This window comes from Sorex araneus, chromosome 1 (genome assembly GCF_027595985.1).
Source record: "Sorex araneus isolate mSorAra2 chromosome 1, mSorAra2.pri, whole genome shotgun sequence".
Lineage (NCBI taxonomy): Eukaryota > Metazoa > Chordata > Mammalia > Eulipotyphla > Soricidae > Sorex > Sorex araneus.
In genome coordinates, this window is record NC_073302.1 from 37,162,731 (window position 1) to 37,189,395 (window position 26,665).

Sequence of the window (26,665 nt, forward strand, 5' to 3'; positions counted from 1 at the left end):
TAGCAGGAAAGCTCCTCTCAGCTTCCGGAAAGACCAAGAGCTTAGCAGGAAATAGATGGAGAAGCAGCTGTCACCTACTTGAGTCGACATCTCAACTCCATTCAATCCTGCACCTGCCTTCGGGCACCCTGATGGTCGAGCCCAGGGAAACGGGCCTGTCCTTATTGGGGGGTGGGCAAGGTGGAGAGCCAGGGCCTCACCTTCTTCAGCGGATACCCGGTGCCCTTGTTGTTTGCTTCCAGGCCAGAGGAAAATGGGGGTGACTGGGTCAACAAACAGCCTGTAGTAGCCGGCAATCAGGCAGGCCAGGTCCTTTGCACTGTTGCACTCCAGCAGCAATGAGAGAACCTTGGGAGGCAAAGAGCGCTCTTAGCTTACGAAGGGAGGAGGGAGAGTCTGAGATGGGTGAGGAGCCATTGTGGGGCCACTGGTAGGTTTCCAAGCAGGTCCAGTCGTGGCCCCTTGACAGGACCCCTATCCTTTCACCACTAAGATGTGAAATGAACCCTCACATGTACGCGTACAGCCACATGCAGCAGGCTTCTCCCACCCCATCTCAACAGAGTTTCCTGCCTCTGACCTTCCTCCATCCCAACCACCCCACGTGATGCTGTTTATCCAAACACGGGGCCCTTTCAAGACTGGGGGAAGAAGGGAAAGGGTGATAGGAAGCAATGAGGCACCACAGTGGCTTATGTTGAGATTGAGGTGAAGAAAGGCAGGATAAATGCAGGACCTTTCAGATGACTCAGAAAGTGCTCTGCATCATTGACCCATTTTAACCGCTGCCACTCAAAACTCTTGGGCGGCCATTCTGGTCTCACGCATGTGACAGAATTAAAGACATCTGTCTTTGGTGCTAAAAAACAGCGTTCGTGGGTGCTCCCTGCTAAGTTTCTGAACCCATCGTCAGAATCGTTTATATCCAAACCCATATAAAGTGCCCTAGAAATAATTTAGCCCCAATTCCAGAAGCTGGATTTCCCCGGGCATTACCTTGATGTCTTGGAGATACACTTTGACCATGCTCACTTTCTCCGACTCCTCTGTCAGCTCCACACGGCTGATGCTTGCAAACTCCGCCAGCGTGGACATGATGTTGAGTTTGCTATTGATAATTTGACTAATCCCATACTTGGCTCCAACTAGAAGGGCGATGTAAGACTCTCTATCCTGTAACTGCAGAAGAGGGCGAGAGGAATTTGTCTCTGTAAGCCCTTGAGAGGAGGTGCCCATGTGAGACATGAAGCTTCTCTCTGCAAACACCTGGATTCTGACTTCATGTTCTCATTCCCACTTTCCTAGAGAGAGAGACTCTATGTACAGCTGAACTGAGTATGACTTTATCTCACCTACCTACACAATAGGGCCAGAGAAATAGTACAGGAGTTAAGGCACTTTGCTCTGCATGTGATGGATCTTGGTTCAATCCCTGGCACCATAAATGATCTCTGAGCACCTCCAGGGTTCACTCCTGAGGCCAAAGTCAGGAATAACCCCGGAGCATCGTGGATGTGGCCCAACACCCCCACCCTCGAATTCAAATAATTTGTTTTGTTTTATTTTGGGGTGCCACAACTGGCTGGGCTCAGGGTTTATTCCTGGCTCTGCATTCAGAGATCACCTGGTGGGCTTGGGGTACCCTATGAGGTAGTGGCTATTGAACACAATCAGCCATATGCAAGGCAAAGCACCTTACCCAATGGACAAAAGTAATTCTTTTTTTAATTCTTTTTAAAAAGACCTGTTTTGATAGATAGGCAAACCATAGGACAGTTACCTGTCCCACAGACAATCTGTCTTTCACAGCCATGCATATTTCACACATGTCCCACACACCCTAGTCCTGGTATTTCTTCCCTGTCATCAATACCATGGAAATTGTGACCTTTCTCTAACGAAGCTCATTATGCCAACCACCTGGGGAAAGCTTTCGCTTGATCTGTCTTCCTTCATTCAGAAAAGCCTTCCCATACCACGTCTTCTGCATTTTGTGGGCAGGACTGAGCTGTGACATTTATATTATCACACCAATTTGCATTTGAGTCTCATATTCATGCTAAACTCCCCGATGAGAGGGTCAGTTTTGACCCCTGCACACTGCCAGCACCCTGGGCCCATTCACTGTGGTTGGCTGCTTCTCCCACTCAGCTCTTTCCTGATGTAGGAAGTTAACAAGGTCTGGGGCCAGGCCATCAACAGTGGAAACACTGGCCCTTGGGAAAACTGGGAAAGTTTTTCTTGTGCATTTTTTGTTCGGTTTTGGGTCACTCCCTACGATGTTCAGGGGTTACTCCTGGCTTCTGGCTATGCACTCAGGAAATCACTCCTTGTGGCACTTGGGAGACCATATGGGATACAAGGGATCGAACCTAGGTCAAACACATACAAGACAAGTGTCCTAACCTCTGCACTATCTCTCCATCCCCTTCTTGTATTTTTATGTCTTCCTGTGATCTAGTCTCGTCCCCCGTGAGGCAGCATTCCTTCTCCCAGAGAGATTGCTGAGTTCACAGCCAGGAGTAAATCCTGAGCACTAACAGGTGTGGCCTCCAGAGTAAAACAAAACAACAGCAACAATAATAACCTCTAGTCGGTCTATTGTCAGGTTTTGTGCTTATGCGGTCTCGGATTGAGTACGAGGGAAGAGGCCCTACGCCAACTCCCCCTTCATCCCACCTTCCCTAACTGCCAAGGAAATGATGTAACTGGACCAACTCCTCCAGATCAAAACCAGAGGGGGTGATTAAGAGAACAGAGGACTTCATGATCCTGGAGGCCCACTAACTACTTCCAGCACCCAGCAGCTTCTTGCAGAAATGCCTCTAGACTGTGAACTAAGCTACAGCCTCATGCCGCCCCGGGAGGGGAAAGGTTTTACTCTCTCAGCCTTTCCTTTCCCGGCGGTGTGGTGACCGCCATCTTACAAAGCCCACTAAACAGAGGTATGAGCTTGCAATGATGAGACTTCTGGCAGAAATTTATCTGGACTTTATCACTAAAATACCAGAACAGCCGCGAGACCTCATAGACTCTACATTCTCAGCAATGGGAAACAAACGATCAAATGATGCCTTTTCGGCAGGTTTGATTGTTGGGGGAAAATTCCAAATAATAATAGTGAGTTTTCTGTTGAAATATTGAATGTAATCAAAGTAAAGAGAGAGTCAAGTGAAAATCATCGGCCACACAGGCGGGAGTGGGGGTGGGGGTGGGGTGGGAGGTATACTGGGATTCTTGGTGGTGGAACATGTGCACTGGTGAAGGGATGGGTGTTTGATCATTGTATGACTGAGACTTAAGTCTGAAAGTTTTGTAACTTTTCATATGGTGATTCAATAAAAAATTTGAAAAAAAAAAAAGAGAACAGAGGGCTTCTCTTCTGCTCCTCTTTGCCCTTCTCGGCACCCCGACCTCCACCCCAACACTCCTCAGACCTCCCCTTATTCTGAACAGGCAGAGCCTCTATCTGACAGTCAAGATGACACTCTCTTCTTTCTTTGAGAATTTCTGTTTTCCGCTTCCCCTTTCCCTACCGAATGCTCCAGAGTTGACAGCCTCTTCTCTCAGAATACCTGTTCTCCACTGGAAAATCTGGTCAGACCCAACCTTCATGTCTTACCTGATGCCCTTCTCCTTCCTGCTCTTCCCCTGAAGCCAGCAATGTTCACCTCAGACTCCACACCACAGCCCTGCGCTTCTCTCTTGACTGCTGTCTTGATGGGAACCTCGTGCCATCATTCAATGGGGGAAATCATGTCTTATTCAGCTCTGTCCTATCATTCTCCAGTTTCTATCATGCAGTAGAATGGTAAACATTCCCCAGTGATATTATATTTAGTCTCCCCAGCCAATTCTAGTATAAGACAGAGTCCTCTGAAACGAGAGCCTAAATGATGCACCGCTCTTCAGAAAAACCCTTATAAGAAAAAGATCATCCAGTTCTCTGACACGTACCATTAAAGTAGCATTGAAGATTTTACCACCATACGTCTTGAGTTCCCCAAGGATCTGTAAGTAGTTTAAACGTAGCTGGGCAGCAGAAATCAGTTGCTTCAAAAGGGGAAAAAAAGAAAAGAAAAGAAAGGAAAAGAAAAGGAAAGAAAGTCAGAGTTGTTTACTTTAAAACCCAGAAGATGTCAAAATTCTCCCTTGGGTTTGTTTTTTTTGTTTTTGTTTTTGTTTTTTTGCTTTTTGGGTCACACCTGGCATTGCACAGGGGTTCCTTCTGGCTCTGCACTCAGGAATTACTCCTGGCGGTGCTCAGGGGACCATATGGGATGCTGGGAATTGAACCCGGGTCAGCCGCATGCAAGACAAACGCCCTACCTGCTGTACTATCTCTCCAGCCCCTCTCCCTCGGGTTTTACAAGGGAAACTTAATACCCTATGAGGAGCATGGGAGGGCCCAGGGACACACACCTTCTGTCGGGGTTCCAAGAGATTCTGGTTCCTCTTCATGTGAAAGCTGATGGCTTTCTTGATGTCTTTACCCTTCATGTTTCGGAGTAAAGTTGGAGATATAAAGTTCTCTATTCCCCAGTCTTTCCTGTCATGAGATATTGGGGTCAAGAAGGCCCAATTTTAGAGGATTTGGCTCAAGTGAAGAGCATTATTATATTTGATTCAGAGCTTCGTACGCCTGGAGAACTGCAATTATGAACCTTTTTCTAACTACATGTTAAATAAATAAATAAATAAATAAATAAATCAGAGGGCAGGGAGGAGACAGCTCCAAGGATTACCTTGAATGGGATCTGAGTTCTATCCCTGGGCAATCCAATTTCTCTAAGTACAGCTGACTAGGACCCCTGAGCTCTGAGCACCTCCAAATAGATGGAGGTTTTGAGGAGTGTGTAAATAACTGAACAGACACACATATCTCCTTCGGGAACTTTTGTCCAAAATCACACTGTACATGGCACACGCTTCACACGGCATCATAGTGCCTGCGATCTCTCCAGGCTGCAGCATGGAGCTGGCCAGAAGCCTCAAACTCCCCCAACTTGTTAAAAAATACAGATTCTCACGAACAGCTCTGTCATGCTCTATCTCACAGTGATTCAGTGAAAAAAAAAGTAAATAAAAATTTAAAAAAACAAACCAACAAAATACAGATTCTCAAGACCCATTCTCCAGCTACCTGACTCTGTGTATCAGGACAAGTGCCAAGGATCTATTTTATTTAATATTATTATTTTGATTGTTTTCAGGTGCCAGTGCTTTGGGGGGAGGGAGAGGGGCACCAGAGTCCACCAGGGGGTGCTGGGAGAGTATGCATATGCAGTGCCAGGGGTCAAACCCAGGGCTTCACACAGGCCAAGCATCAGCTCTGTGGCATAAGCCACACCTCTGACCTCATTTTATTTTTTGGTGTGTTTTGTTTTGTGTAGGGGCAGTGCCTGGGCACTACTCCAAACTCAGGGCTCAGAGATTGGTCATGGAGGTACTCTAGGGGTCAGGCAGTGCTGAGGGCTGAACCTGGGCCTTCTGCACGAAATACCTGCATTCAGACCATTGAGCTCTCTCCAGTCCCATCTTCCTTCCTTCCTTCCTTCCTTCCTTCCTTCCTTCCTTCCTTCCTTCCTTCCTTCCTTCCTTCCTTCCTTCCTTCCTTCCTTCCTTCCTCCCTCCCTCCCTCCCTCCCTCCCTCCCTCCCTCCCTCCCTCCCTTCTTTCCTTCCTCCCTCCCTCCCTCCCTCCCTCCCTCCCTCCCTCCCTTCCTTCCTTCCTTCCTTCCTTCCCTCCCTCCCTCCCCTCTCTCTCTCTTTCTTTCTCTCTTTCTTTCTTTCTTTCTTTCTTTCTTTCTTTCTTTCTTTCTTTCTTTCTTTCTTTCTTTCTTTCTTTCTTTCTTTCTTTCTTTCTTTCTTTCTCTCTCTCTTTTTTCTTCCTTTCTCTCTCTCTCTTTCTTCCCTCCCTCCCTCCCTCCCTCCCTCCCTCCCTCCCTCCCTCCCTCCCTCCCTCCCTCCCTCCCTCCCTCCCTCCTTCTTTCTTTCTTTCTTTCTTTCTTTCTTTCTTTCTTTCTTTCTTTCTTTCTTTCTTTCTTTCTTTCTTTCTTTCTTTCTTTCTTTCTTTCTTTCCTCTGGTTTTTGTTTTGGGGCCACATCCAGCGATGGGTAGGGGTTACTCCTGGCTCTACTCCTGGCTCTGTGCTCAGGAATTATTCCTTGCGGTTCTTGGAGCCCATCTAAGAAGCCGGGGATTGTACTCAGGTGGGCCATGTGCAAAGCAAGTGGCCTCTCTGCTGTACTATCGCTCCAGTCCCTCACCCCCACCACATTTTCTTTTAAAATGTGATTCTCTGCCTGAGTTTGCTGTCCAGCCTAAACAGGAGTGTGATAGTTTTAAAATTTTATTTTATATTTTAGTTTAGTTTGGGGGCCACACCTGGGGGTGCTCAGGACTCACTCCTTGCTCTGCACTCAGGGGTCATTCCTGTTGGGCTTGGGGGGACCATATGGGATTCCTGGGATTGAACCTGGATGGTGACATGCAAGGCAAACACCCAATCTGCTGCACTATCTCTCCTGGCCTCTGTGATTTGGCGAGGAAGCAAGCAAACCTGGATGAAACTGAGATAGTGAGAACAGGCACAGAGGCAGGCAGGCTGGGGCAGAAAGGAAAGCAGCCCCTCTAAAAAAATATATGGGCAACTTTACACACACACACACACACACACACACGGAGACAACTTGCACAGCACAGCTGCCCACCAAGGGCAAGGGTGAAACGACAGGGACGGTGGTTACTTTTTTATATACAAGGAGTTAATCTTGGTCTCCCCTGAAGAATCCCAGCACTGTCTATAAAGACCCTGAAAAAGGAAGCCTCAGTTTACCCTTGTCAGCTGCTGTGAACAGTACCGCTCTTTGACTGTTCCATTCCTATATTTTTCACTTCCTGTGAATTCCTGGGCTCTTCCTGATGAATCGGGAGTTAACAATTGTCCAACAGAAAATACTGCTCCAGAGTTTAGGCTCACCTGGAGGCTGTTATGATGGGAAATAACGAGAGCTAATGGCCAGACTAGGACCTCTTAGATCCTTGCATCCTCTGTAACATTCGTGTCAACTGATAAGAAATACGAAGAGCCCAATTTTCATTAAAAGCGCTCACACAACGGAACTTCCCTGCATTCTCTGTACCACAAAGACCCAGTTTTCCTATACCCCCCCCCAAAAAAAAGAGTCACAGTTAACTCAGTCCCATTCTAAGTTCCTCCCCACGTGGGGAGTTTCTTTTCCTTTCTTTTCTACTTTCGAATAAACTTTTATAGTTTCCAACTCTGAGTCTGAAGCTTCTTCATTACTCAATATCTTCATTCTTGAAAATACTGCAGAGCCTGGCACTCGTGGGCGAACAGAGACTGGCTGTCACCTCACTCAAGCTCCCCACTAGGTGGAAGTCTACTGCTCACCCCTAGCCCTGTGTGAGGTTTCAGCCCGTTACCCATCCTTGAATAAACTATTCATTCTTTTTTTTTTCTTTTTGGGTCACACCCGGCAATGCACAAGGGTTACTCCTGGCTCTGCACTCAGGAATTACCCTTGGAAGTGTTCAGGGGACCATATGGGATGCTGGGATTCGAACCCGGGTTGGCCGCGTGCAAGGCAAACGCCCTACCCGCTGTGTTATCGCTCCAGCCCTAAACTATTCATTCTTACCTCCGTCGTAATCCTCCTTCTCATTCAGCTAGTACGAGGCAGACCCCAAACCTTAGCTACCCCTCTACACCAGTTACAATATCTCCCAGAGCAAAGCGCCATTTTAAGCCAAGAATTAGAAACTGCCGGAATCCCAGGACCGAAAACTGTCTTAGTCAGAATAGAATCGGTACAAATTGGCTCATCCCCTCCCACCCCCCCTCGCCAACCCTGCCCCCCCCCCCCAGCCAACCCTGGGGGTAGTTAATTTCCAAGGCCTTTCTGTCCTTAGAAGAACTCTGGAATGAAGCTGTCGACTGATTTCCCAAGACATCCTCCCAGGAGCTGGGACTTTACAAAAGGAGCCTGTCCTTCCATCTGGAGTTGGCATCTGCCCTGGAGGGAGCAGCTGGGTCCAGAGCCAGGTTCTCAGGGAGCCAGGCTGGGTGGGAGAGGGTGGGGAGGGCAAAGGACAGGAAGACGAACAGAGGGGTAAGAGTGGGGGCGGGGTTCGACTCAGTTGTCTTGGCCGGGGACCAGGCAAGTTGTGAATGCCACACACACACAGCTGCTGTGAGTGGGAGACCCCCGCCCCCCGTAGAGTGCCCCAAGCCCCTAGAGCCCCGTCACTCACTCGATGTACTTCAGAGAGATCTTCTGGGGCTGGGCGCACGCGTAGATCCGCTCCTGGATGTGCAGGGCTGCCAGGCGGAGGGCAGAGCTGCATTTCATTTCCACAGCAAAGCGCTCCTGGAGGACGTCGCTGCAGCTCTGCGGGAGAGGGAGGAGATGAGCTCCCTGGGCTGCCCCCCACGCCCCGGGGGCACCGGCAGGCGGCCCAGACGCTCAGGGCTGAGAACTGGCTTTGCTGACTCACGGCTGAGCAGCCTTGGTAAGCTTACGAAGACCCCGCTGAGTGAGGACAGTCAGTCCCACCAGCAGAGTCTCTGTGAGAGTTAGACCAGGCAACACTGATGAAAGCAGGCACTGGGCAGAGGCAGTCATGCAGATTCAAAGCAATGTTTAAGCAATGTTCTTCTTGCTATTTGCTAACTTGGTAACTGTCAAGACTCGGGGCAAGGCAACCCACCATGTTTGGGTTCTCTTGACTAGAAAATGCTTGTGTTTTGCAATGGAATACTATGCAGCAGTTATTAGGAGAGATGAAGTCATGAAATTTGCTTATAAGTAGATGGACATGGAGAGTATCATGCTAAGTGAAATGAGTCAGAAAGAGAGGGACAGACATAGAACGATTGCACTCATCTGTGGAGTATAAAATAACATAATATGAGACAGACACCCAAGGACAGTAGACACAAGGGCCAGGAATACAGTCCCATAGTTGGCAGCCTGACTCATGAGCTGGGGGAGAAGGCAGCCGGGATAGAGAAGGGATCACTAAGACAATGATGGTTAGAGGAATCGTTCGGGATGGGAGATGTGTGCTCAAAGTAGATAAAGGACCAAACATGATGGCCTCTCAGTATCTGTACTTCAAATCATAATGCCCAAAAGTAGAGAGTATAGGGGAAATTGTCTGCCATGGAGGCAGGGGGAGAGTTGGAAAGGGGCGTATACTGGGGACATTGGTGGTGGGGAATGTGCACTGGTGGAGGGTGGCTGTTTGTCCACTGCATGATTGAAACTCAAACATAAAAGCTTGTAACTGTATTTCATGATGATTCAATAAAAAAAAAAAAAAAGCTCGTGTTTTGGTCCCAGATGGGCAAAGCACATGCTCTCCCAGCCTGTAACATGGCTCTTTTGCCTCAGAGTAAAGATGACATCATAAATCTCACCTAAGCAGGAGTGTTAAAGGAGCACCAGCTTAGGGTCCAAGGAACCCAGTTTTAGCTCCTCCACAGTAAAATGGGCCACCTAGGAAAACCACATGACCTTCCTAAATCTTGGTTTTTAAACCTCTAAACCCAGGTGCTGACGTATCAGGCTTCTGGATGAACAATGCCACGAGTCTTCGTTCTCTACACTGCAAATCTCCTTCATGGAGTTGGACAAGGGAACCGTGGGCGGGGGGGGGGTATCCTCGGGCCCCTTCTCCCGAGAAAGAGCATCTTCAGCTCTGAGCTGCTTTGCTGACTTGAGCTCAAGTTCACAATAGCGGCTGTAGCAGCTGTGAGAAGAGCTCCTCCAGCTGTCTCAGGCAGCGTGGATTCGGTCACCTGCAGGTAGAGGTATTCAAAGGCCACGGGGTCTTCCTTCAGGAGGTCCAGCGGGTCCTTGGGAACAAAGCACACCCTGAAGAGGCAACGGTAGTCATGTGACTCCTCCCTTTCCACCACCTGCAACAGGAGAAGAGCCCGTTAATCTCACTGCCTTTGCCCCCGCAGTTGTATTCCAAACACAACTTTTTTTTTTTTTTAAAAAAAAGACCACAAAACATTTCCATTTTTATGTTTTTTCTTTTCGGGTCATATCCAGCAATGCTCAGGGGTTAGTCCTAGCTCTGCACTAAGGAATTATTCTGGGCTGTTCTCAGGGGACCAAAGGGGATGCCAGGGATCAAACCCGGGTTGACCACGTACAAGGCAAATGCCCTACTCACTGTACTATTGCTCTGGCCCCTGATTTCCATTTTTCTTGCTTCCAGGATAGCCATCAACTTTTGCTTAGACTCTCTTTCCCATGCGTATACAAGTAAAGTCACGAAAAAGCAGTTTCCCACTGAATGCTGCTTCCTGCTTTGTTTGTTCATTAATTTGTATTTGGGGCCACACCCAGCCATGATGTATGTTGGGAATCAAACCAGGACTAGCGCAAGGCAACACCTTAAGACTCTGTTCTATCTTTCCAGCCCTGATCTCTGCTTCTCAGATGGCCTTGCAGAACCTGTCCATGGACATCCAGCTTCTGTCAGGTCTATTCTTCCCCACAAATGGAATACAGCCCGTTTGCACCTCACGCGAACCCACCTCCCACTTAACTCGCTTAGAAAGTTTTTTTTCAATTTCCCAACGCTTATGAAATAGAAATGATTTTATTGATTTATTTTCTTTGGGGGGCTGGAGCGATAGCACAGAGGGTAGGGGTGTTTGCCTTTGACGCAGCAGACCTGGGTTCTATTCCTCCGTCTTTCTAGGAGGGCTTGGCAAGCTACCGAGAGCATCTCGCCCGCATGGCAGAGCCTGGCAAGCTACCCGTGGTGTATTCGATATGCCAAAAACTGTAACAAGTCTCACAATGGAGATGTTACTGGTGCCCGCTCCAGCAAATCGATGAGCAATGGGATGACAGTGATTTTGTTTGGGGCAGGAGTGGTGGTGGTGTGGAAGTCAACCCCAGGGCTTCATACATGGGAAGCAAGTGCACCTCTCTGGCCCTAATACAGAAGGGACTAGTGTGTGTGTGTGGGGGGGGGGGAATAAACACTTTGCCAACGGTGTTAGAAGGTGCGTGATGAGAGTAAGAAGTCACCTGCAGGGGCTGGAGAGACAGTACCGTAGTTAAGGCACTTGTTGTGTGTGCGGTGACTACTCCTGATGTGAGTCCACATATGGTCACCTGAGCAGAGCCAGGAGTGGTCCCTGAGCACCAGAGGTGTGTGGCTACCCACCTAACTACCCACCCCCCAAAATTCATCAGTGATGAGGGACTGCTGAGTAGTCTCACGATGCTCGCCTGTGCTGTTCCCTAATTTAAAAAAAAAAAAGAAAGCTCTTCTCTGAGGAACTGAAGAGATAGTACAGCAGGTAAGGTGCTTGTCTCACACACGGCTGATGGGTCAATCCCCAGTATCACATCTGATGCTCCAAGCACCACGAGGAGGTTCCCTGAATGCAGAGTTAGGAGCAAGTTCTGAGCACAGCCACATGACCCCAAAATACCACCCCCCCACCCCAACAAAAGCTCTTCTCGGGACTGGAGCGATAGCACAGCAGGTAGGGCATTTGCCTTGCACGTGGCCAACCCGTCTTTGAATCCCAGCATCCCATATGGTCCCCTGAGCACCGTCAGGGGTGATTCCTGAGTGCATGAGCCAGGAGTGACCCCTGTGCATCGCCAGGTGTGACCCAAAAAGAAAAAAAAAAAAAAAAAAAAAAGCTCTTCTCTTCTCTATTGGTTCTTATTTTGTTCTAGTTTGGCCACATCTGGTAGTGCTCAGGGGACCACATGAGATGCCGGGGATCAAACTTGGGTTGGCCACATGCAAGGCAAACACCCAACCCTGGTTCTTGAGATATTACTCATTTTTTCTTTATTATTGTTAGATGTGGAGCCACACCTGGTGGTGTTCCAGGACCCAAGGCCACTCTCCTATTGCTCAGAGGTCACCAAGATGAGACCACGGGGCAGGGCATGCCGTGCTGGGAACTGAACCCACGCCTCTGCCACTCGGGCCACATTCTGATAGCACACACTCAACCAGGCGGGGCTGAGCCCACCCGTGCTTGGCTTTCAAAGGGTGAGCCAGGGCTGGAGCGGTCACTCAAAGGCGTGGAACAGAAGCCTAGCCTGAGGAGGCCCTGGATGGACAGATGGTGCTGCACGGGTCCCCGAGCACTGCTGGGTCCTGGTTGCCCCCAACTCTCGGACTGAGCAGCAGCCAGCGCTGGGCCTGAGCACCTCAGGCTGGCACAGTCAGGCCTGGGCTCTCAGGAGTGCCCCCCGCCCCCCCGCCCCATGCCCTGAGAACTGCTTAGGAGGCCCCTAAGAAAAAAAAAACGAGTCAACTCAATCCAAGCCGCATCACTGAGTGGTCGCAGGATTCAATGATGCAGATGGACATATTGGGGGCGAGGGGGGCACCTTGGCCCCAAGAATCAGCTCAGGAAGGATGCAGAACACCAGAGAGATCTCCAAGCCCCACTAACATCTCCAAGGCAGCAAGTTCAGGAGGAAGGTCACCAAGGTCGGAAGTCAAACTGAGGACATTGGTGGCGGGAAAGGTACACGGGTGAAGGGCCCCGATGTTGGAACACTGCACGACTGAAACCCGAACATGGACAACTTTGTAACTGTGCATCTTATGGTGGTTCAAAATAATTAAATTACATTTAAAATAAATTATATTTTTTTTAAAAGATGAGGCTGTGCCAGCTCTTGGTCACTCTGAGTCAGTCACCTCCTATCCCTTAGTCTCTGTCTTCTTCTTCTTCTTTTTTTTTTTTTTTGCTTTTTGGGTCATACCCGGCGATGCACAGGGGTTACTCCTGGCTCTGCACTCAGGAATTGCCCTTGGTGGTGCTCAGGGGACCATATGGGATGCTGGGAATCAAACCCGGGTCGGTGGTGTGCAAGGCAAACACCCTACCCGCTGTGCTATCGCTCCAGCCCCAAGTCTCTGTTTTCATCCCATCTGTAACAGGGGGCTCCGTCTGCCCCTCAAGGAGCTCCTGAAAATCAGATCAGAGTGTCCCAGCGAGCCCCGGGCTGAGTGAGCGCTGAGCCTTTGCAATGGGGGCGAGGGGAGCACCTCAACCCCGCGGCCCGGCCGAGCGACGGTCCCCCACCTGCTGGATGAGCTCTTCCTCGTGCAGCAGGTGCAGGCGGGAGATGTTGTACTGCTCCTCCAGCGCCAGCGCGAAGTAGTCGGTGCTGCGGATGGAGAGCTTCTCCTTCACGGTGAGGATGATGTCCTGGCGGGCGGCAGCGGCAGAGGGGGTGAGCCGAGCGGCCGAGCAAAGAGGAGGGCTCGTCTCCCTGGGCAGCCAGCGGACAAGCACTTCTGCGGACTGAACCCTCCCGCACCCCCCGCCGCATGCCCCAAGTCTAATGGCTGCACCCCGACAGGGTGGGGTGGGACTTCTTCTCCAGGGCTCGCAGCACCCTGTACCCACCACTCCCCACTCGTCAGGGTTCCAGCATCCCCCACTCTCCTCTCTCTCTCTCTCTCTCTCTCTCTCTCTCTCTCTCTCTCTCGTTTTATTCTAAAGGCCAGGCATAAGACTCATAAGACTTTTAAGGTGGGGGGATCTCATGTCTCTCCACTAGGTCTCTGGTCTCTGGATTCATCCCCCTCCAGATGCTGCATCTTCAGTCAATGAACAGAGGATCCCACCCCCCTACGCGATCTGTCCATGGGAAATCAGACTTTCCTCAACCTTGGGCCATGAGTCAGAGGAATGGGCCGCTTCATGAGCAGCTGATGGGAGGGGACGAGAATGAACACCAGGCCCTCCAGTTTCCACGTAGCATCTGCTGGGCCTTCTGCTTGAGACCCTCTTCTGGGGGGTGGGGGGCACACTGTAAGTGCTCAGGCATCACTTCCTGTGGTACTGGGTTGGGGGGACCACAGGGGTGCTGGGTATGGGACCCGGGCTCCAGCATGCAAAGCCTGTGCTCGGCCCCCTCCGCTGACTCACGGAGACCCACAGACTCACCACACCTTCTCCCTCCCCTCTCAGCAGCCTTCATTTTGCCCACCCTGATCTATCGGTGTCTCCGTGGGTGTCAGGGACGCTTCTGGAAGATAAGGACCAGCTTCTCCCCTATCTCTGTACTCTTCCCCCCCTCGAGTATCTCACAGGGAGGAAGCTCGTAAATGCAAGCTAGGCTAATTCAGCCCGGATAAGGCCAGACAGAGGGCTGGGCTTTTCCTGACAGTTTGTGGGTTGTTGGCTGCTAGGGTCTTAGGGGGAACAAATGAGTCACAAAGGAGAAACAGGGAAGCTCAGTGCTCAAGGGTTTAGAAGATGCAACAGGACCTTAAGTCTGTTAGCTCTCCAGGCACCCATTTCCTCCCTGAAAGAGGGAGAAGGTCTTCTGGGTGGTTGTGCAATTCAACGGGCTCGGTAAGATTCCGCAGGAAGAGCTGCCGGGCACACAGTGTTCTGGAAGGCAGCACATTCTCAGCGGGAAAGAGAAGGAAGTGGATTCCTCATACCTTCACTGTCGTGTTCGCCTCAAACTTAAAAGCTTTGGTCTGTCCATTCTCCAGGTACAGCTTGAGCACGTTGGGCATACACAGCAGAGAATTACCCTGCAAACACAAGGGGAGTGTTGGAACTGGCCCCACCACGAGGGGAGCAGGATGCCCTGTGCGTCCAGTCGTCTCAACCATCACCTTGAGCCTGCGGGATCTCACTCTTAAGGGGTCTTTGGGGAAGGAAGCACAGGGCTGGTCTAAGCTTGGTCAGCACCCCAGGGGTGGAGTGGAGCAGGGGGGACGATTCCCTTTGGAGAGTCTGGGTCCCAGGGTCAGATCTCAGAAAGTGACACCTCTGAGTATTTAACTGTGAATAAAAGATAAAAATAAAAACCCTTGGGTCAGGAGGAATTGCTCCATGGTTGGAAGCCTGCCTCAGGAGCTGGGGAAGAAGGCAGCTGGGATAGAGAAGGGATCACTAAGTCAGTGATGGTTGGAGGGATCGCTCAGGATGGGAGATGTGTGCTCAAAGTAGATAAAGGAGCAAACACGATGGCCTCTCAGTGTCTGTATTGCAAGCCACACTGCCCAAAAGCAGAGAGTGAGAGTAAGAGGTAAATTGTCTGCTATAGAGGTAGGAGGAGGGGTGGGATGGGGCTGGGGGAGGGATACTGGGGACATTGGTGGTGGAAAGTGTACACTGGTGGAAGGATGGTGTTCAGTCAGTATATGACTGAAACTCAAACATGAAAATTTTGTAACTGTAGCTCATGCTGATTCAAATAAAATATATTATTTTTTAAAAAAAGGCCCTCGGGGTCAGTTTCCCCCAGAACTGGGAGAGGTTAGGTTCTAGAACAGTGCTACCTCCAGTTAGGGAGGTGGTTGGGGCGGGGGTGGGACAAGTGACATTGAGGGGGATGGTGTAGGTGTAGATGGTGTAGGGGTAAAAGTGCTGAAAACTACTGTTCTAGGAGATTTCAAGATGAATCGTCCCTGACATGAAAATCCTTTTCTGTTTTTGGTCAATTTGGGCAGTGCTCAGGACTTACTCCTGGCTCTGTGCTCAGGGATAACTTCTGTGGGCTTAGGGTACCATGTGAGGTGGCAGGGATCAATTCCAGGTTAACTGAGTGAAAAGCAAATGCTTTACTCGCTGTCTGATCTCTCAAGCTCTAATGAAAATCTTAAGAGTCTGGGGATGAAAAAGCTCAACGGGTAAGTTTTAAATGATCTAATCTTTAGGGGGCAGGAAAACAAAACAAAACAGCTGAACAAATAAAAAAAGAAATTTAACTTAAAAAATAACCAACCAAGGGGCTGGAATGATAGCACAGTGGGTAGGGCATTTGCCTTGCACACGGTCGACCCAGGTTGTTTCCCGGCATTCCATATAGTCCCCTGAGCACCACCAGGAGTAGTTCCTGAGTGCAGAGCTAGGAGTAACCCCTGAGCATCGCTGGGTATGACCCAAAAATTAAGAACAGACAAACAACCAAAACAGATGACCTTTCTCAGGTAAGACCCTTTCTAAAGACCCCTAGGCTTTAGAAAGAAGGAGAAGAAGGGCTTGGGAATGAGGTGGACTGGCAATAACCTAATGGCATTAGACAAGGGCCTTGGACATTTCGGTAGTAACCAGATACATCAAAACCATAAGAGTCAGGAGCAATAGTACAGTGGGTAGGGTGCTTGCCTTGCACTCAACCAACCCAGGTTCGATCCAAAGCATCCCATATGGTCCCTGAGCACAGCCAGGAGGTTCCTGGGCAGAGCCAGGAGTAACTCTTGAGCATTGCCAGATGTGGCCCCCCAAACCGAAAAAAAAAGAAAGAAAAAAGAAAAAAAACTTCAACACTAGTGCGAACATGTAACACAAACTTTTTCATAAGCTGATAAAAAAACAAATATATAAAGGGTAGTAGGACATTCTGACAAGACGAGTACCAATCACTTTTTCTTTCTTTGGGGGGGGAGTGACTCCCAAGTAGTGTGCAGGGGGTCACACGTGATACAGGAAGACTGATGTTTCATTGCTTGCGTCCAGCAGTGCTGGAGGCTACTAGGTAACTTCTAGTTAGTGTAGGTAACTTCATTAGTATTAGGGTTCATGTATTTTTTCTTTACTTGTGCCTATTTCCTAAGTATAATGTGTCACTTCTTACTATTTTCCACTGTAGTTTCTTTAATTGTTAACAAAGTTAAGCATATTTCAAGTATTGATTTACTATTTACCTGTGCATTCCCAACGTGGTCTCATTATATTCCACAGAGAAAAGTTTAAAAACAAATTTCATCATCACTGAAACATCATCTTTTGGGGGAAGGAAGGGTTGGGCGGTACTCAGAGGCCACTCTTGGTTCTGTGCTCTGGAGGGTCCCCTGAGAGTGCTCGGAGAACCATATGTGATGCAGGGATTTGAACCAGGATTGGCAGGATGCAAGGCAAGCATCTTGACTTCTGTTTGTTTGTTTGTTTGTTTTTTGCTTTTTGGGTCACACCCAGCGATGCTCAGGGGATACTCCTGGCTTTGCACTCAGGAATTACTCCTGGTGGTGCGGTGCTTGGGGGACCATATGGGATGCCGGGGATCGAACACAGGTCGGCCGCATGCAAGGCAAACGCCCTACCTGCTGTGCTATCGCTCTGGCCCCTTGACTTCTGTACTATCTCTCAGTCCTGAAACATTATCCTGATGGATGAATGCAGAGGTCTCAGTGAAGGGCTCCCCCAGTTTCACGGTCTCTCTTACATTGCTGACTCAGGCATGGCAGCCTTAGTGTCTTAGAGTCTCTCTAAGGAAGAGACTCTTAGAAACTCTTTCTTAGAAAGCCTCTGACCCCATCCCAATTCGGATCCATTTTTGCAGCTGGCTTAGTCAAAAATGTCCTTATCTGAACTTTTCGGTATGAATAACTGCAGTGGGGATTCATGACCATTTCAGCTTGAGATTTAAGCGCTCTAATTCACCTCTGCAGAGCCTCTACTTTCTACTAGCATGCCGGCTGGATTTAGCCTGACTTCTTGCTAAGGTGTCCAGTACTTGAGAGCTCATGTTGCACCTAAATTCAATTTTGCTAAAGAAGTGCACACCATTTTCCCAATCAAAGACACAGGGACTCAAATACTACTGATAGGAACTCAGACCTTTTCTGATGTTAGGCTTCCCTCGGTCCTGAAAAAAAAAAAATCCTCCTTCCAAGCTTTTGTTTTTGTATCTTCTTTCCGGGGGCCTAGATTAGCAGGCCTGCAGATACAAGAGAATTATGTTGCCTCAATGTTCTTCCTGTAAGATCTTTTGGTGCTTTTGGTGACGTCAATGTATTGCGCCCTTTGGAAGGGCCATGATCAATAAAAGGGGTTTGGAGAGAAGGTGAGGGAGCGGAAAGTGTATAGAGGGCGGACAGGTGTAGAGAGGATGGAGAGTGTATAGAGGGAAGACTGGAATAAACTGCAAGTGAGACCAACCATCATGGCTCCGTTCCTTCCTTCGCCTGCCACATCTTCGCCATCAACCTCCCCGGGGTGGGGGAAGCGGCCGGAGGCTACCGAGCTCGGGTGGCGGGAGAGACAGCTGCTGCCCTAGGCCCTGTGCCTGGCTCGGTTCGGTGAGGCGTCCCTTCCCTCGCCCGCGCCTTTTCTTTTTATTTTTATACAAGGTCAGACTGAATGCATGGTCTGCCAAGAAGCAGGACAAGTCTGGACTGCTTGCCCAGTGGACAACAACTGGATCACCTGGATCCTGTGTTAAAATGTCCGTGATTCCCCATTCGCCAGTCTCTATGGCATGAAGGTCAAATAAGGACAAGATCTTGGAAGTTTAAAGGTCTAATGTTGATTCCTGAATTCGGAATGGCAACCAACAGTGACAGACCATCGGGAGCAGTGGCAGATGTGTAAATCATGGGGAAAAAAAGAATACTTTATCCAATAGTCCCTACTAAAAATATCAAACTATAACCAACATTGTCCCTTGACAAGTTTGTCCTCTGAACCCCCAACCCCTGGTCTCCCCCAAATTGAAAAAGGTCAGATAGCATGTCCTGGTGGGAAACAAAAGGAGTGAGTTACGCTAGCCTGGATATTCATATTTTCATATTATTTGATCAAAGAGGTTTTCCCTTCACTGCATTAAGACTCTATTTTCTCTCTTATTATAACACTTCCCTAAAAACAAAACAAAACAAAAAAAACACTTCCCTGGCAGAGTGTTGGTGATGACTAGGGACTATGTACCCCCAAATTCAAGTTTCAAATAATAGAGTTATTAAGTTATCAAGTTTCAATACATGTTATGATGCCTTAAAAACAATCAATACCCAAAACAACCATCACTACTATCAATAGATCACCCTTAGAAGGAATACTGAATTCCAAGACTCAAAATGAGAAATGAACAATTGTAACATTTTAGGGGAGATGAGAATCATAGAGTAACAGAGAGCTAACACACCCGGGTTCCATCTGCTCTGTCCCTGGTAGGCAGGTGTCTTGCTGAGAGCCCGCTCAGCCTCTAGCAAAGCCACTGCACTCCTGCATTCTCTCCATCCATGGGTTTCCCCAGTCTCGGGAAGCTACATGCCTGGAGGCAGCTGGCCAGCTTCATGAAGAGCGACTTCAAGCCCCTGACTAGTGACATACCTGGCTGTGTCCGCTGACAAGCACTTCCTCAGCAAAGTGGACCTTCACAGGATTGGTCTTCAGCCTGGCTCTCTTCTCCTCTGTCAGGAAGGATGACTTAGGGATTCCCTGCAAGACATTAATGAGACACATTTTAGAACAGGACTTTCAAAACAAAACAAAACAAAAAACCCAACCATCAGGCATATCTTCTTATTTCCCAGCAAACACTAGGACAACAATTAAAGACTTAACTAAAACTCACACATGCACAACTCCCATTAAAGATCCTTTGTTTTGTTTTGGGGTCGCATCCACCTTAGGGCTTACTCCTGGCTCTGCACTTAGAGATCAGGCCTGAAGGGGCTCAAGGGACCAGCTATATGTGGAGCTGAGGACAGAACCTGGACCAGCTGCATGCAAGTGCCTTACCAGCTGTAAAATTTCTTCAGCATGAAAGATGTTCTTTCATAAAATCTAGCCAAGACATAGTTGTAATGTGTCTGAGAACAGCCAAAGATTTGAGATGACTGAGGTATTAAGATAAAGAGTATTGGTCTCTAAACAAGGAAAGCTGAATTCTAATACAAGTTTTATCACTCAAAAGTTGTGGGAAATATCTCAAAGATAAACTCTGCGGGGTGAAAACTAGTTTTGTGTGAGTGTGTAAGTGTGTGTGAAAACAAAATAGCACTGTAGCACTGTCATGCCGTTGTTCATCGATATGTTCAAGCATCTGGTAACGTCTCCATTGTGAGACTTGTTACTGTTTTTGGCATATCGAATATGCCACGGATAGCTTGCCAGGCTCTGCCGTGCGGGCGGGATACTCTCGGCAGCTTGCCGGGCTCTCCAAGAGGGGCGGAGGAACCGAACCCCGGTCGGCTGAGTGCAAGGCAAATGCCCTACCCGCTGTGCTATCTCTCCAGCATAACTATGGCTAAGACACTGCCTTTCTTCGGCCTTTAGATTTTCCAGCTATGCAGTGTCGGAGTTGGACTAGAATACCTCCAGGGCTGTTTTTTGTTTGTCTGAGGGTCATAGTCCAACATGCTCAAGACTTACTCCTGATTCTGTGCTCAGGGATCACTCCTGGTGGGCTTGGGAGACATATGGGGTGCCGGAGATAGAACCCAGGTTGCCACAAGCAAGGCAAGTGCCCTACCTATGGTGCTCAGGCCCAGGGCTCTCTGGACTCCGGACACCTGATTTATTATTCTTGACTCCTTATTGCCATTCTCAGCTTTTGGGCAGTATCCTCTTGGTAAAGCCCTGGGCCTAGACAGAATCTGGACAAATTGTGAAACTTAATAGTATTTTGCATTATCAAGATGAAGGGGATGTGATCATTCTGGGTGAAATCCCAATATTCTATATTCCCTTATGAAATTCTATGATCTTTTGGTCTGAGCAGTCCTTTAGGGAACGTTTGACTTGAGCAAGTGACCAAAGATGCTTTTCTGGACCACTTTCTGTGTGGCTGAGTGAATTGGTACATCAGTGTTAAGGAAAATGCTGAAAATAATGCTTATAGATTTAGCAATAGACCAAATCCCTAAAGTATATAAAATGAACAAGGGACCCTGAAGCCTAAATGCAAGAAGATCATTGTGATTTCTAGTGAAACTAGAACCTTGGTATGACAGATTTTATGACTATGATTCAATATCTCAAATATCTAGCTTGCTTTAAATTTTTTTAAAAGTTGGAATCGGGAAAATAGCAATGTTCCCAGAGTAGAGGTACACCTATGGGGTAAACCCTCAACTGGAGAAATTAATTTGTTTTCTCCTTCAAGCAGAATGACCTTTCAACCAGAAATGACAGGTTTAAGAAAGAGAGAAAACTGCAACACAAAAATTAGTGATGAGACAGCTTTGAATTAGTTTAAGCTCCAACACAAGAAAATCTACAAGGCTTAGGTTCCTATTATATGCAACAATTGGCATCATCCACAAAACAAAGAGTAGAAGAAATATTAGGAGACTCAAGATGGTTAAGTATCAAGTTTTCCAGAAATAAAAGAATATGGAAGATTAAGGAAAACACCTAATTAGTAAGTTTACAGTAACTCTTGGCAACATCCAAGACAAAAGATGGTCAGAGAGCTTTTAGACATTACTAATAACCAATATGGAGTTACCAAGAACAATTCAGAGTCAACCAAGTTCATTTTTCCTTTGAAGATAGGATTCCACACTGGTAGGCCAGGGTCCTGAGGACATAGTAGCATTCCTTCATTCTTGCAAAGTATTTGATAAGGTCTCCTATAATCCTCCTGTGAAGAAGGCCAGATGATGCAGAGCCATTAGGTAAATTCAAAACTCAAGCTCGCTTTCATTTTTGACTAAATAACTCAGGCTCCATTTGGCTCAATCCTCATCAATGACATTTATTATGTCTTTGGAGTAGGAGGAAGTAGACTTACTAAGCACATGAGTGACACAGATCTACCAAGTGTCACTAGATCTTAGGTAGCAGAGATTTAGAAGGAAGGTAGGGGGGGTCAAGGGTGGAAGGCAGTATTGCAAAGTCAAAGGACAAGTCCACAGATACAGTATTATCACCTTCAGGACTCAAAGGCATGAAAATTAGAGGCAGAACAGAGAAGAGATGCAGAGAATAGAGGAATCTGCAGAGACAACTGCTGCTGTCTCTCAGCCCAGCACAAACTGGTCCTGCAAAAGTGGGGCGCAGAGCTGGTTCATACTCAATCAAGTCAATTCCAGGTAATGAAGGAAGAGGGGAAGAAGAGGGAAGTAGTGGCTCCCTGAAAGGAAAGAAGAATGAGTACCGCTGATGACTGTACAAGCATGCCTTTGAGTGCCACGATTCTCTGTAAAATCCCAGAATGACAGAACTTTGGGGTGAAGCAACATGATTGGACAGGCACTACAGAAAGTGTGGCACTGATGAAAAAAAAATTGACTGCTCAAGCATGGGATGGAGGTGATGGTCCTGGGGTACCTGGCTGAGAGTTGTTCATTTGAAAAGCAGCTCACTTTTCAGTAAGTTACAAGTTTGGCTCAAGCCAGTACAGTCAGACATTGCTTAACATCATTTTGGTCAGCAATGGGCCACAGACATGACAGTGGTCTCAATATGGTATACCACATAGTCTAGGCGTATTGCAGTGTGTGTCATCTAGGTTTGTGGAATTCTCATCTGTGATCAAGTCACCTAATAACACTTTTCTCAGAATGTGTCCCCATTATTAAATGACTCATGTCTGTAGTGGTGCGGTTGGGACTGCTCAAATGTTGACCCTCAGTCTTGGGGTTCGTGTGCACTTGTGATGCATGTCAGAAGTGTACGTTCATTCCCCCCACAGTGATCACCCTGGCTGGCCACAGTGAGAACTATCTTTCTGGACACTGCCACTTGAGAGGATCACCATGAAACTGGAATCTGACCACAAAATTGTCACAGAAATGAAAGGTCAGAGAAAGACATCTTATGACAAAGAGTGGATGAAACAGTGTTTAGCCTGGAGAAACAAATATCAGCCTTTGAATACCTACTTCATACAAGGTAGACTTGTTTGAACAAGGACTAGTTGGTAACGATTATTGGACAGGGGGTTCTGCTTACATTTGGAAGCACTCAACCAGGAGACAAGTTGATCCGAGAAAGAATACACTCCCCGACTCGGAAAGGCCCCCTCCACAGTCCTCACTGTGGCTCTGACAATTTTACACCTGGGTGTACTGCTACCTGTGTACTCCAGAGTGTAAAATACATCGGAAACCATCGATTTGAGCCATCTGATATCATTAACAAGAGACATCTTGAGGGAGATGAGCGACCCATTATTCTGAGATGCTGCAACTTTCCCTGGATTCTAAGTTAGCTCATCACAGAGCAGCTCGGAAAGAAAAACAAACACTGCATGATATTTCGCCAAACAGAAAGTGCTTAAAGTAAGCACCCCAAAACAACATAGTGGAGATGTTTTCACTATTTCCTAGCCCCAGGTTGACCAATGCCATTTTATGAAGACAGAAGGGTTGGAGGAGCCGGACCGGCATAATGCTGACAAGTGCGAATTCTGGTCTAGCTGCCTTGAAACTGACCACCTCACCCCACTGATTTTGCATGTGAGGCCAGTGTGCCCATCTGTCAAAGGGGCATAAGAAATAGATCTTCCTGGTAGGGTTTTCTTTTGGCAAAAGTTAAAGGACACATTAAATATCAGTACCACTAATTGTAATAAACCATACAAATGTTACAATTACAGATCCCTGTAAGTAAACCAAAATAAAGTGCTCCATACGCTAGAGAAACAGTAACTGATGTTCTGACTAGGTATAACTAATTCCTGATTAATTCTGAATTATTTGAGGACCCAAAGAACCCATTCTGACAAAGCTGAGCATCTTTGCTGACGCAAAACATAAAGGATCATTTGTCTTACAACCATGTATCTTTCGATGAAAGTTTAGTCAAAGTTTAGGCAATTCTCTGAGGTTTCCCTGCGGGGCCTCCTGAGCACAGAATCTGTATCCTCATCTGTGAGAACTTTGCATGCCCCTCGGGGATGCCAAGAGACCATGTGAGTTGTTCTTTTCCTCTGTTTCTCATTATTTAAAGATGCAGTTCTAGGATGTTTCTATCTTGCCTTACTTAATAAGTTCTCTTTTGCCTTCATTTCTTGGAAATTAATCTCATAGATGTCCTCTGTTGAGAAGATAATCAGATAAAAATAAAGAAATCTTTTAACACCTACAGGCCCATTTGTAATACTTAGCTTTCAGTCTAGTACTTCTTATATATTGGATCCACGTTATTTAATTCAAAAATTCTGTTTAGGAATCTCCCATTTATTTGTGCAAAAAAGCAATTTATCTCTCATATTTTTGGCAACTATCTTAATCCAATTTAGTTTTTACTATTCTACTTCCAAGAAAGAAAAAAAAAGGTAATACTTGTCAAACAAGGAGAGTAGACATTGTAAAATGTAGCACTGTAGCACTGTCATCCCATTGTCCCTCGATTTGCTCGAGCAGGCACCAGTAATGTCTCCATTGTGAGACTAGTTGTTACTGTTTTTGGCATATCGAATACAGGGAGCTTGCCAGGCTCTACCGTGCAGGCGGGATACTCTCGGTAGCTTGCCAGGCTCTCAGAGAGGGACAGAGAAATTGAACCTGGGTCGGCCGCATGCAAGGCAAACGCCCTACCCACTGTGCTATCGCTCCATTGTAAAATACTAAAATGTAAATTCTTTTTGTTTTAATATTGAAACACAAACATTTTGTACTTTTACCTAATAAAAAACAACCATCGTTCCACTGTGCTTCCTACCATCCTCTATATGCTTAGAAAATTCTTTCTATACCTGATGACTACGTTACAGATATGTTTGTGCATGATCATGTGTGTGTTTGCAATGCTAGCAACCACACAGGGTCTCACACCTTCAAGGTATGCATAATACAGCTAAGCAACATCCCTAGCTCTATGGCTTAGTTTTGAAAACATTTAACCTTTAACATCAAATGATGTGAGATGAGACTATTTTTCCAAATATGTAGAAAATGTTTAGGTATGGTTTCTTGAATCATCTGATCTACTGCCGTGGGATGCGCTATTCGCTACATATTAAATTCTTATATTAGCCTTTATTCTTCAGCTTTCTGTCTTTCTCTACCTCTACACTGATATGTTCAACAGTTCATCTATTTTACACTATTTTAATGATTATGACCTTATTAGTTTTAAAATTTGGTTCATAAAAGACATCCTCATGGCACTTAAGAGTTTCTCTCCTTTTTTTTTTTTTTGCGTTTTTGGGTCACACCCGGTGATGCACAGGGGTTACTCCTGGCTCATACACTCAGGAATTACTCCTGGCGGTGCTCGGGGGACCATATGGGATGCTGGGATTCGAACCTGGGTCTGCCGCGTGCAAGGCAAATGCCCTACCCACTGTGCTATCACTCCAGCCCCTAGTTTCTCTCCTTGATGAGCATTGTTAGTGTCACTGTCACTCCGCGTTGCTCATCGATTTACTCGAGTGGGCACCAGTAACGTCTCCATTGCGAGACTTGTTGTTTCTGTTTTTGGCATATCGAATACACCACGGGTAGCTTGCCAGGTTCTGCTGTGTGGGCGAGATACTCTCGATAGCTTCCCAGGCTCTCCGAGAGGAGTAGAGGAATTGAACCCGGGTTGGCCACGTGCAAGGCAAACGCCCTACACACTGTGCTATCGCTCCGGCCCTTGATATTATTCATAAAAATCCAAATAAAAGTTCCACAGGGAGATTGGTTTCCATCATCAGATACATCAATATGAGAAATAAGAAATATCTGAAGAATAGTCTCAACAAGAAACATAATCAATTTTTTTCACAACCAAAATTCTTTTATTTAGCAACTTTCTAGTTTCTTCACATAGGGGCCACATAATTTTTTTCTGCCTCCAGGTTTTTCTACTTTATTTCATTTCTTTAGAAAATATATGTAACACTTGGACTTGTTAAATTAATACTTTTTCTGTATCCCAAAGCAATCAGTGCTTTATAATTTTATTCTACTTTATGTTTATTAATCTTTCCTGAATAAAACTGTGCACTGACTACTGAGCTATGTCCTTATTAATTTTTGTCTGTTTGTGTTTGTTATTTTTGTCTGCTTGGTTTTGGTTTTGGTGTCATCCTCAGTTTTTCAGTTATGCTGAGGGCTTACTCCTGCCTCTGTGCTCATGGGTCATTCCTGGCAATGCTTTGGGAACCATATGTGGTGAGGGGATCAAATCAGGGTCCCCAGGTAAAAGGCAACTCTCTCACCCCTGTACTATCTCTCTGGTCCCTACATCCTTATTAAATAAAAAAATAAGCTTAGTCTATAAACATTATTCCCAGGATAATTTTAGCATATTAAGTTTTAGCTTTTTTTTGTTTTGTTTTGTTTTGCTTTTTGAGTCACACCTGGCAATGCACAGGGGTTACTCCTGGCGGTGCTCAGGGAACCATATGGGATGCTGGGAATCGAACCCGGGTCAGCTGCATGCAAGGCAAACACCCTACCCGCTGTGCTATCACTCCAGCCCCTAGCATATTAAGTTTTAGGAAGTACAGAACTACCTTTATTTTTTAACTAATGTATAATGGACATTTGGAATTTCTGTTTGACACCATATTTACTTAAGGGATCATTTTTTACTTCCAAATCGTTGCTGGCTATAGTAGTTATCACTTTATATTTTACTATAGTTCAGAAAAGAGATCAATCAATTTTCTTATTTGGGGACTTCATTGAGTTTTCTTGGTAGTAAATGACAGATTCACTGATCAAATTCAATACTAAAATATAGAAACTGAAAGCAAAGCCAGACTACTCAAACTTGGTTTGAAACCCCCACTTTGCTGCCCTCTTCACTGTCTCACTCACGGATCATGGATGTTTCCTTAGCTGGACCATGTGGGTCTTGCAGTCTGCACCCACATCTGTTTCCTCCACCACCCTGCCACACACATCTTCAGGCCACACCACCCATTCACTGCCTGGCTGCTTTCTCTTCTTCCCTACTGAGGCTTCCCCCCGGAGGTACCATCTCATGGCTGCTAACACAC

The 26,665-nt window shown here is 47.0% G+C and overlaps 1 protein-coding gene across 2 annotated transcripts in view; it reads right to left on the bottom strand.

Annotated features, from left to right (window-relative positions):
• FRMPD1 (FERM and PDZ domain containing 1) overlaps nt 1-26,665 on the bottom strand; it is a 102,995-nt gene that overhangs the window by 9,814 nt on the left and 66,516 nt on the right. Inside the window, exons 6-15 of one of the 2 annotated variants that reach the window (XM_055120279.1) lie at nt 21,233-21,367; nt 19,111-19,218; nt 14,487-14,582; nt 13,114-13,239; nt 9,826-9,945; nt 8,277-8,413; nt 4,423-4,549; nt 3,958-4,053; nt 997-1,179; nt 201-348 (exon numbers count right to left, since the gene is read on the bottom strand). In XM_055120279.1, coding sequence (XP_054976254.1) covers nt 201-348; nt 997-1,179; nt 3,958-4,053; nt 4,423-4,549; nt 8,277-8,413; nt 9,826-9,945; nt 13,114-13,239; nt 14,487-14,582; nt 19,111-19,218; nt 21,233-21,367 — 1,276 coding nt within the window. The remainder of the gene's footprint in view (nt 1-200; nt 349-996; nt 1,180-3,957; nt 4,054-4,422; nt 4,550-8,276; nt 8,414-9,825; nt 9,946-13,113; nt 13,240-14,486; nt 14,583-19,110; nt 19,219-21,232; nt 21,368-26,665) is intronic. The other variant, XM_055120288.1, reaches the window with a different exon arrangement.